Source organism: Elaeis guineensis, chromosome 2, assembly GCF_000442705.2.
Source record: "Elaeis guineensis isolate ETL-2024a chromosome 2, EG11, whole genome shotgun sequence".
Lineage (NCBI taxonomy): Eukaryota > Viridiplantae > Streptophyta > Magnoliopsida > Arecales > Arecaceae > Elaeis > Elaeis guineensis.
The window spans coordinates 121,533,207-121,544,285 of record NC_025994.2 but is presented as its reverse complement, the minus strand read 5'-3'; the positions used below and the strand labels follow the sequence as shown (position 1 = coordinate 121,544,285).

Sequence of the window (11,079 nt, the reverse complement as noted above, 5' to 3'; positions counted from 1 at the left end):
AGCTCTTGGTTTATCCTGACCTATATGGTTGGTGTCCAAGTTTGAAAAGAACTGAAATTTTCCTGCATTGCATATGACCAAGATGTCAAAATTCAGATCACTATGGAAAATTAAAAATTACTAACCAAATTTAGTCATCAGTTACAATCTATTTAACGAAAAAATTTTATTTAGAACACTGGCCAATATGTTATTATGTTTGTACTAAATTGGTCAAATTCATGGACTTATTGGTTTTTGTTGGCCAATATACAAAGCACCTGGGTCTTCGAGCGTGCACTTATTGTGCCCGGATCTTTATTCTGTGATTCCAAATGCTAGCATATCAGATGAGTAATTAATTTCCTAGAAGGTTTGGGAACATAAGATGTGGTAGTGGAGGAATTATTGGGTAAACTCGTTCTATTATAGGTAAATTTTTTTATAGGTTTTACTTAGCTTCTTTTTATCTCACAGTCAATCATGATCGATTATAATTAATAATTAATAAAAAAATTAATTGATGTGTAATTTTTTTATGGATTTTGCCTACTGTAGAATGCGCCGTCGTAGCGATCAAAAATGTTAGCTCTTTATTGTCCAGGTTGGCATTGCCATGTATTACGGAGGCGTTCGATCGAATGCCCGTTATAATATGCGGCTGGCATACGTCCTCCTTCGCATCGAGGCGCAGTCTCTCTTCCCTTCTGATCAACGTTCGCTCTCCCATGGCCTCCTCCACCTCTTATCTCTTGCTTCCACTTCCCCACCTCCTCGCTCTCCTGCTCGTTCTCTATGCCAACCCAGCCGTCAGCTGCTTCAACTCTATCTTTAGCTTTGGAGACTCCCTCGCCGACACCGGAAACTTTCTCAGCTACGCCAAAGGAAGCAACATCGGCCGCCTTCCTTACGGCGAGACTTACTTCCACCGTCCCACCGGCCGGTTCTCCGATGGGCGACTCATCATTGACTTCATTGGTGTGCAGTCCTTATCTCTTCTACCTTTTGCTATTGATTACTAGAGACCATACTGTTTTAATGGATTAAGCTTCTTTAGAACAAATGTTATCTGAAAATTTGAGATTCCAAACAACGTTTCTTATGGTAAGCTTATCGGGTGAATGGTGGGTGCAGCACAACGCCTGGGACTGCCTCTCGTGCCGCCGTCTCTACCGGGGCCAGGAGGGCAGGGTTTCCGGCAAGGAACAAACTTCGCGGTGGCAGGAGCGACGGCGCTGGCCAATGACTTCTTCAGGGCCAAGGGGCTCAACGTTACATGGACCAGCTATTCGTTGGGCGTTCAGATCGAGCAGTTCAAGCATCTGCTGCCTTCGCTTTGTTCCTCGGATTCAGGTAAAGCTTTTCGAATTTTATTGGATATAGTTCATAAGCAGCACGAAATCAGCTTGTTTTATAGAAAAATATTTTTTCTTTTTTGAAGAAGGAAAGAAATTAGATTTCACCGCTAATCTTTATGGTTTTCATATAATAAATATAATTATTCTATGTCTTGACAATTATCTTCAACCTTTGGAACATCAACATTGATGAGTTACACTTGGTTATGAGTCAACCCTGAAGAGGGTAGTTACATCAAAAATGAAAGAAGGAAAAACAAAAGAAAACCGTGAAGATGTGAAATAAATTAGGGGGGGTAGCTCTTTGCTGCCTCCCATTTCCCTTCAAAAAAAAAAAAAAGAAAAAGAAAACCGTGAAGATGGTAGGGTGAGCATAGAGTAGAAGATGGAGACTGGTCACTCTTCATCTTATAAACACAAAAAAGGAAAATCCTTTCCAATTCAAAGGATGGATATACCTATTGGGTTATAGTTCAATTTGCAATCCTATGAAAACGTGAGAACCGAACAATATTCATATTCAATTTTGTCCTTTTCCTTTTCTTTGTAGTAAAAGTGGAGAAGGTAATTCTATAGTTTTCTCAATGATCTAGAAATGATGCAAATAATCAATGATTGGTGTACAATAACAAAAAATTAGTTTATTGGTTAGTATATGTATTGCCACTAAACTTTGATTTGGCGATCTAGACTTCCCTTCTGTGATTTAAATTAGGAGATTTTAACAGCAAACATATTTGTCCATTTCATTGCTTTTATTGGCAAAATTATACCTTACATCTTGTGCATCATGTGATGGTGCACCAAGTCAATCATCAAGTTTCATTCTTATGGCTCTACTCAGAATGTGATTTTTCATGACCACATAAATGAAACAAGATAATTAGTATGGTGCACAGCCATGTGTATAATTTGTCCTATCATTTTTCCTAGCAAAGTCAGTCCTTGCTTCTTGCCCCTTTCTTCAGGTTCACGTACTCTACTTCAGGGACAAAAAGAGATATAAATCTGACAAGGACCTTTATAAGACTAACTCATTTCCGTTCATGTTTGCAGAGTGCCATAATTTTTTAAACAACACTCTTTTCCTTATGGGAGAGATAGGAGGCAACGACTATAATTTCCCGTTCTTCCAAGGGAGAACTGTGGGAGAGATAACCACCTATGTTCCCAACGTCATCTCTGCCATTAGCTCCGCAATTAAAGTGAGTCCATTTCGCTCAATGTATTCCCTAATGAAAGCCCATTTCGTTCTCAATATTGCATTTATTCTATTAGTAGCATGTGGGAGCTAATTCTTAAACCCGTTTTACCAATGCTCTCTATTTAATTGCTAGGTCTTGATTGATCTTGGGGTGAAGACATTGGTGGTACCGGGTAACTTCCCAATTGGATGCGTTCCTGTGTATCTGGGTATTTTCCATAATTCAAGTAGAGGAGACTATGGTTGCATCAACTGGTTGAATAAGTTTTCAAAATATCATAACCAATTACTCATAGCCGAGCTGAAAAAACTTCATCAACTTTACCCCGACGCCACTATCATCTATGCCAATTACTATGAAGCATTGTTGAACATCGTCCGTTCTCCACAAAAATTTGGTGAGCCTTTCTTTCATATCTACCAAATCTTTGTGATTGTGATTTTCTTTTATTTGCTCATAACTATACAATTTAAACATCACTTTGTAAATAAAAAATATTTTTATTTTTAAAATTTTTTATGTTTCATATAACTAGCCAATTATTTAAAAAAATAGAAGCATAATAATGATGTTGGAGATGATGATAATTGTAGGGTGGTGGTATTGGTGGCGAGGGCTATAGTAATAGTGACGACAAGGGGCTATAGCATATTTCTGTTTGATTAAAGCGTGGGTGGTACAAATATAATTCATATCCAATCGGGTTGAAAGATGACTGTCCCAACTCAAATCTGTGTATCTTTTACTTGAAGTCATTATCCTTTTACATATTTTTCCTCAAACTTTTTGTCTCCCGGCTGTAGTGGATTCTTGTTTACTTAAGGTGCGGGTAATACAAACACAATCCATATCTAATCAAGTTGAAAGATGACTGTCCCAACTCAAAACCATGTATCTTTAACCTGAAGTCATTTTACTTTAATATATTTTTCCCCAAACCTAGTATCTCCGCCAGGGTTGTGACATGAACGCCTTCATGTTTTGCATGTCCATGTTCACCTTAAAATAATAGCATCAGTTACATGTGTTGTGAACTAGTTCATTACTACATTAATGGAGTTGAGTTGATTGCAGGAATCGAGGTAACTGAGAAAGCATGCTGTGGTCCATCTTGTGGAGATCCGGGGGCCACGCTCTGCAGCGACCCCTCAAAGTATATATCATGGGATGGGATTCACCTAACGGAGGCGGCTTACAAGATCATTGCTGATGGCTTATTAGATGGACCATATGCGAGTCCTCCAATAACTCGAGCGCGCTCGGGATGTTAAAAGGGAAAATGGTAAAAATAATTGCAAACAGAGATAGAGAAGGCAATGCCTTTTGATATGTTTTGCTCATACAAATTAATAAGAAATCTTATACTTGAAAGATGTTTTTATCTGCAGTGCGTGGTACCAGAGACTGCTAAATCCCGTAATGCATATTTCACAATTTATACAATGGAAACAGGAGCCGACCAATATCTAGTCATCACCCTATCTTCTGCATGTCTTGAATTTAAATTCACCAACGAGAAAAAATGTACATAAACAATGGTGAGGCCCCAGAGGGACATCCTACCCTATTCCTCTCAATTTAGATTGATATTAATATTGTCAAAATCAGCTGAACCGAAACCGGTCGGCTAACAAGTCCCGAATATATCCCTTAAATTGGATTGGTCAAAAACTTATCAAAATCGGATGAGTCGTCTGAATCGAACAAACCTATTGAATTGGATGATCCGTTTAAATTGAACAAATCATAGAAATTTTATATCTGAGCTGATTATTTGGACATAGATATTTGAACCTAAAAAGCTAAATTACCAAGTGGGTCACCGGGAGACGCTTGGGCCCACGGCTGCGTATTGGGCCCTTTAGGCTGCCATGAGGTGCTCTGGTTCTTAACCATAAGCATGCCGTCAAAACGAAACCTCGAGTCTGCGAGGCAAGAAATTATTGCAAAGACCAGGTCCAAGTGGACCAGGGTAAATAGTGGAGCATATATGCGGTGGATAACGCGCAATCGGGAATTTATCGGGCAATGCGGCGTGTTATCCACCGTGTGATTTGATGTGGTTCATTGGGCCTGCTCCAAGTAATAATTGGACCTGTGAGAGGTTGTCACAGCCCATAATCGGCCCATGCTCCCGTGAGCAACAATTTCTTTTTTCGTTTTCCTTGGTACGGCTATCTTTTAAAAAAATGCTAAATAGATCCAATCAGTCATATCAATCATAAAAGATCCCGAAGATGCGCTGGCAGAGCACGAGTGGACTAAGTCCTCTCTAAAATCTAAGGCCGGTGCCCCAAGATTCGGTATTTCCCCTTCTTATATCACCGCACTTCTCTTTTTTTGGCAAGTGACGCCTCCCTTACCTTCTTAACCACTCCTGATGGCCTCCTCCACCTCTCATCCATTGATTCCACTCTCTCTCCTCCTCGCTCTCCTCTTTCTTTCAAACGCCGACCCGACCACCACCTGCTACACCTCCATCCTTAGCTTCGGGGACTCCATTGCCGACACCGGAAATTTTCTCAACTACACCAACTGGGGCCCAGAAGCCCGGCTTCCGTATGGCGAGACTTACTTCCATCATCCCACCGGGCGGTTCTCTGACGGGAGAATTATCATCGACTTTATTGGTGCCTAATTCTCGTCCTTTTCTTTTCTTTGTTTCCTCCGTTCCGATAGCCTGTAGTCGTTACTCTTTGGTCACCAAGTGTTTGTTATGATGAGCGACGAGTGATGGTGATGGTGGTGGGTGCAGCACAAGCCATCGGAGTCCCACTCGTGCCACCGTATCTGGCAGGACCCGGCGATCATGGCTTCCGGCGTGGGGCGAACTTTGCCGTGGGAGGGGCGACTGCGCTGGAGAACGACTACTTCAGGGCTAGGGGTCTAAATGTTCGTTGGACCGAGTACTCGTTGGGGACTCAGATCGAGTGGTTCAAGCAACTGCTGCCTTCGCTCTGCTCCTCCGATTCAGGTAAACCTTCTAAATCCTGAGTACTGATGTTCAACCCGGAATAGATGGATCTGAGGGGCAAGAATATGTTGAGGTCAACGGGTTCATGTCTTACTTTTTAGTTGAAGTTTGACCGGCAGATCGATGGATTTGCTTCGGCCTCCTCCTTTTATTTGCCGGAACTTCTTCAACAATTTTTTTTTTTTAATTCAGAGACAAGGAGGAAGCAAAATGTTTCCCCCAATTTTATTCAATGAAAAAAATTTACAATACAGGATGATAGAGAAAAAGTGCCCCAATTCATATTAGGCAACACTCATAACCCACAATCGACAAGCTCCCGTAGCATTTCAAAACGAGCGGTAGCTCCTACAAAATCCAAACAAAACGAAATATGGGAGGAAAAAAAACAGAGGAGCTTCAAACAAGGGCTTAATGGCTCTCGTTGAAATTCCCATTGTAAATGTTCTCCCAGATGGTGAATTTTAGAAGGGCCTTAAAACAGCATAGAGTTGATGGTAGGTGAAAGAATCGTGATGAGTTCCATTCCAAACATATGTGCCCATAGAGCGCCATAGTGAAGTGGTCCCATCCTCTCCTCAATTCCTTTTTGATTCTTTTTTTCTCCAAGCAATCCAAAGGTCACGAATGTCTCTTGGCCAGCCATGACCTTGTTGCAAAGAGACACTTGACCAAGAGATGAGAAATTGCTTCAGAATTAGCCCTACATAGCAAACATCTAACAGTACTCGGTTTTTTTTTTTTTTGGCCATCACTTCACCAGCGCTAAGCTTATTTTTCAAGGTCAACCATGATGAGACACTTGACCAAAAGATGAGAGATTGATTCAGAATTACCTTTACATGGCAAACATCAACAGTACCTCCCCTTTTTGTCTGCCATCACTTCACCAGCACTAAGCTTATTTTTCAAGGCCAACCACATAATCGCTTCGATTTTTTTTTGTACTTTCGCTTTCGAGACAGCTTTATGAAAAGGCCAGAGGACCCTACCTCCATCAATGAATTTGTTGAAGGAACTAACCACGAGATTTTCATTGTTTGTAAGCTTCCACGCATTTGAAGAAGAGTCGCATGCGAAAGATGCTCCATTACAGTGGGCCATAGGCCCATAAAGGTGGATGCACCATTTTTGTCTTTTTCATTTCCAAAAGAAAACCGCCGATACACCGTTTTTTCCACTCTTCTGTACAACTCACCAAACAGAGAGGCAAGCAAAAGGGGCAGGGTCCGACCATTGGTCCGCCTAAAGTCTCATGTTATCTCCATCCCCCATCTTGAATGATGTGCAATTCCAAAATGCCTACAAATCTCCACCGATATCCCTCCACATAGATAAAACCTTCACAAAACTTTCTTCTACTGTAATAAGCATTCATGATTTGCCTGCACCAGCGTGCTTCTGATCCTTTGATTAGCTTCTACATCTACTTTTCTAGCAAAGCGAGGCTCATATCTGAAATATTCTGGATGCCAAGTCCCCACCTTCTTTCTTGTAATTGCATACATTATCACAATTTACAAGACTGTGAAAGCCACTAATATTTTCTTTCCCTTTTTATAAGAAGGCTTTTCTTAGTGGGTCTATTCTGTTTCCTGCTCAACGTGGAAGTTTAAATACAGACGTGAAGTATGAAGGTAAAGCAGCTAACATTGAATTAATAGGGTGAATCTATCTTTAGAACTTAGGATCATTTAGTTGGGGATAATCTAGTACGAAGAAAATGAATCTCATGTCAAATTTACACGATTGGTATGAAAAATGGAAGAAAGAGATGGTAAAAAAATCGATGGTCTCCATGTTTATTTTTCGAAAAGAGAGGGTAAAATAAATACAATAGAAAATTAGTATTTGATAAATTTTCAAGTGGTAGTAATCTATATTTAATAAAAATATTCTCAATAAAACTACGTATGTAATCATTAAATTTGTTTTGATATCTTTCCAAATTCATTCAATAAAAAAAATTTGTAAAAAAATTAAAAAAAAGATGGTATTATTAAAAGGACTATGTGATTATGGTCATTATATTAAAATTGATAGAGATGACAATATAAATATGATATTAAAAAATTATTTTATATTGAAAGATATATTTGTAAATTTTATCATATTTTCATATAGAAGTAACTCCAATCAAATATTGTAACATTTTTTCAATATCATTTTTTGAAGTATTTTTATTCACCAACCAAATGTGATAAAAATTATTTTTTTTTATAATCATATTTTCAGATAAATAATTTTTAAGAATCGTTAGATTATCTCATGATCTGTGATCTGACACATCCCAATCAAACGGAGAAGTTTATCCTTCTAAGAAGCAAGTTCGCCACCCATTTTTTCTGTAAGCGGTATCCAACAATTTTTGGCAGCTTTTTATTACTAAGTGGCAGACAAATATAGCTGAAAAGAAATGACTCTCTTCTAGACTTCAGCCATGTGGTGAATGACTTAGCTTGCCCCTTGTTGGTATTAATGCACATCATTGAGCTCTTATGAAAATTTATTCAGTCCTAAAGCTTTTTCAAAACCCAATAAGACTGCTTTTACTACCGCGATGCTTTCCTCCTCACTTGGCAAAATGGAGGCTTCTTAAATTTGAAAAGCACAGGTTAGATCCGGTTAATATCTTAATGAGACCAGTGTCCCGCAAGATTCAGAATTCTAGCTAAGACATCTGTAACAAATATGAAAAGATATTAAGAGAGAGGATCCTCTTGTCTCAGTTCTTATTTACAATTTAAATGGATAATGACCCTCCCTCCATCGTCCATCTAGGAAGGGGTAAATGGAAGAATTTATTGGTAACTGCTCTAATACGAACTTCATGAATTTTTAAACCCCTGAATGGCATACTATTTGCAAGGGGGATGGAGCATCCAAAGCATATCGCATATATATATCTTTGTCGTGGATACTGTTTATAGATTCCAATTATGTTGCTTAAAAAAGCAAATTATTCACTTGTATTTCTTGTTCACATGATAGAATGCCAAGGACTCTTTAGCAGCTCGCTTTTCTTCATGGGAGAGATTGGAGGCAATGATTACAACGAGCCGTTAATTCAAGGAAGAACAGTGGACGAGATTCGGACCTTTGTTCCCGATGTCATCTCTGTCATTTCCTCGACACTAAAGGTAGGCTTGTTTCTCTCTTAATCTTAAACTTTTACCACTACAATCCATATTTTTATGGAATCTGGTGGTGCCGTAGTGGTGCTTTCTAAGCTCTCTGTTCTTTTAGGAATGCTTGCTAATCTCTCTTTACCAAGGTTCTTCATTTTGATTGCTAGGTCTTGATCGAACTTGGGGCGAAGACATTGGTGGTTCCAGGTAACTTTGCCATTGGATGTGTCCCACTATATTTGATGCTTTTCCAAAGCCCAGCATCAGAATATTACGACCCACAAACGGGTTGTATCAAATGGTTGAATGAGTTCTCAGAGTATCACAATCGGCTACTCCTGGATGAACTAGACAAGCTTCGACATCTTTATCCAAATGCCACCATCATCTATGCCGACTATTACAAAGCGTTGTTGAGCATCTACCGATCTCCACGTGAATTTGGTGAGATTTTTTTTTTTTTTTTTTTTGTATGGGCATTTTTAACATCTTCTTCGCCCTATGTGGAATGATGAGTCTAGAAAAGAAGGTGCTTTTATAATTTAAAATAAAATTATATTTTCTAAAAACATTAAATATTTTTAAAATCAAATATTTGGTAATATAATTTAAGAAGTACTTTTACTATAAGAATAAGACGAGTCAAAAAAAATTCAGTTTTCTTTTTCTATATTAGGAATAAAAAAATTATATTCTCTAAAAACATTAAACATTTTTAAAATAAAATATATGGTAATATAATTTAAAAAGTACTTTTACTATAAGAATAATTCAAGTCAAAAAAAAAAAAATCAATTTTCTTTTTCTATATTAGGAATAATACCAAACGCAACCTAAATCTTTATGAATTCATTATAGCATCATAAACCATGATTGGTTTAATCTTCAAATTTCAAATACTTCATATACTTTGAATAAGCTTAAATCAATGATTGAGACCGAAAAAGATGCCTACTAATGCTTGCCTTAAGCTAAACCTTCTTTTTTGTGCCCCTAATGATATGAGATGACAGCCTTCATGTGTTGTACTGCAGCCTCTTTTGCTCTCGAGGCCGTGGTATTGTTAGCTATAAAATAGTATCAATTGCCTGTTCCAGGATCTAGTAGCTTGTCTTTGAAGCTCGTAGTTCATTATCATTGTTTGATTAAAAGTGATTGAGGGTGACCGCAGGATTTGAGAAACCTTTTGATGCCTGCTGTGGAGGTGGCGGTCCCAATAATTGTGCTATACAGTGCGGAGATCCAGGTTTTACAGTCTGCAGCGATCCATCAAAATACGTTAGCTGGGACGGATCGCACCTAACGGAGGCTGCATACAGGGCAATCGCTCTTGGGTTATTACAGGGATCATACACCACTCCTTCCATGAGCCGAGCATGCCCGCACATAGAGCAGTATGCTGCTAATCTGCGAAACGCTTCTAGCCGACCACCTGTGCAAACTTACAGTGCTGTTCTTTAGTGAAAATAATAACAACAATAGCAAAATAATGATAATAAATGAATGTAGTTGAATTTTAAAAAAAAAATGTAGCACTGTTTTCCTAAAAAAGTAGAGAAAACGACGCCCTATATGTACTGTGGCCATAGGGGGATGTTCTCACACCTCAAATATTATTTCTGTGCCATTTACATCCCACAAACTTGGGAATTCCACTGTTTGCCACAGTACAGACGTTGTGGTATTTTATGGAGAACAATGTACACTGTTTGACATTAATTATTTGGGTGATGTTTTCTCTTATTATTATTCTTTATAAATGTGAAAGATTGTCGGAAAGAACAGATCTCAACAGCTTGGCAAGGAAAATGTCTCATTTTTGCATCAGGGTGGTGACACTTCAACTACGCTGTTTAAACAAGTGTCTAATTACTCTAATAAGCAGTACGAGCTAGTGACTTGACTGCAATATTACTTTTTTTTTTTCACCTAGTGGTTCATTTAGGTGGGAAAAAAAAAATTTCTCCGTATTGTTTATTAGGATCAGCATATTTTAATAAAAATAGTATTTTTCCTGTCATTATCATCATATTCTGACAAATGGATAGATGGCAATTAATAGAATAAGCAAACTACTTGATATGGCTACATCACCCTTATCTCACTCGGATGATTTTTGAGATCGATTTTCAGCCTCGGCCGATCTGATCTCGACTGATGATGAGGAGTCCAGTTCAAAATAGTTAACCATTAATTCGATGAGTTAGATAAGACATTTATAATCATAATAGAAAAGATTAGTATGACAATCAGATAATAATTTGTCCACCCCACATCCGAAATACGAAGCATGATTTCTACTTGTGCGGTTTGCATGTATCTTCTTATAATGGCTACTACCCTCTGTGAGCAAGGTCATTATTTCTCCTTTATAAATAAGGAGGGGAAAGAAACTGCAGATAAATCTAGAGTCAATATCAAAGAATTTTTCTCAT

General features: G+C 38.3%; 2 protein-coding genes across 2 annotated transcripts; both read left to right on the top strand.

The window, feature by feature from the left end:
- Nucleotides 1-707: 707 nt before the first annotated feature.
- Nucleotides 708-3,813, top strand: LOC109505856 (GDSL esterase/lipase At1g28570). The gene is made up of 5 exons (XM_029261434.2): nucleotides 708-957; nucleotides 1,114-1,332; nucleotides 2,394-2,542; nucleotides 2,675-2,939; nucleotides 3,617-3,813. Exons 1-5 carry the CDS (start codon nucleotides 708-710, stop codon nucleotides 3,811-3,813), a joined length of 1,080 nt encoding a protein of 359 aa, XP_029117267.2.
- A 1,061-nt stretch (nucleotides 3,814-4,874) lies between these two features.
- Nucleotides 4,875-10,387, top strand: LOC140850982 (GDSL esterase/lipase At1g28600-like). The gene is made up of 5 exons (XM_073253091.1): nucleotides 4,875-5,172; nucleotides 5,298-5,516; nucleotides 8,508-8,656; nucleotides 8,812-9,088; nucleotides 9,816-10,387. The coding sequence occupies exons 1-5, from the start codon at nucleotides 4,923-4,925 to the stop codon at nucleotides 10,103-10,105; spliced, it is 1,185 nt and encodes a 394-aa protein (XP_073109192.1). The 5' UTR covers nucleotides 4,875-4,922; the 3' UTR covers nucleotides 10,106-10,387.
- The last annotated feature ends 692 nt before the right edge of the window (nucleotides 10,388-11,079 follow it).

What these genes read in the sequence shown, in the direction of transcription:
- LOC109505856 (XM_029261434.2), top strand. Translation starts at nt 708, where the DNA reads ATGGCCTCCTCCACCTCTTATCTCTTGCTTCCACTTCCCCACCTCCTC. An exon ending in GCTTTGTTCCTCGGATTCAG is followed by an intron (nt 1,333 to 2,393) that starts GTAAAGCTTTTC and finishes TCATGTTTGCAG; the next exon opens with AGTGCCATAATTTTTTAAAC. An exon ending in CCATTAGCTCCGCAATTAAA is followed by an intron (nt 2,543 to 2,674) that starts GTGAGTCCATTT and finishes TTTAATTGCTAG; the next exon opens with GTCTTGATTGATCTTGGGGT.
- LOC140850982 (XM_073253091.1), top strand. Translation starts at nt 4,923, where the DNA reads ATGGCCTCCTCCACCTCTCATCCATTGATTCCACTCTCTCTCCTCCTC. An exon ending in TCATTTCCTCGACACTAAAG is followed by an intron (nt 8,657 to 8,811) that starts GTAGGCTTGTTT and finishes TTTGATTGCTAG; the next exon opens with GTCTTGATCGAACTTGGGGC. An exon ending in CCGATCTCCACGTGAATTTG is followed by an intron (nt 9,089 to 9,815) that starts GTGAGATTTTTT and finishes GGGTGACCGCAG; the next exon opens with GATTTGAGAAACCTTTTGAT.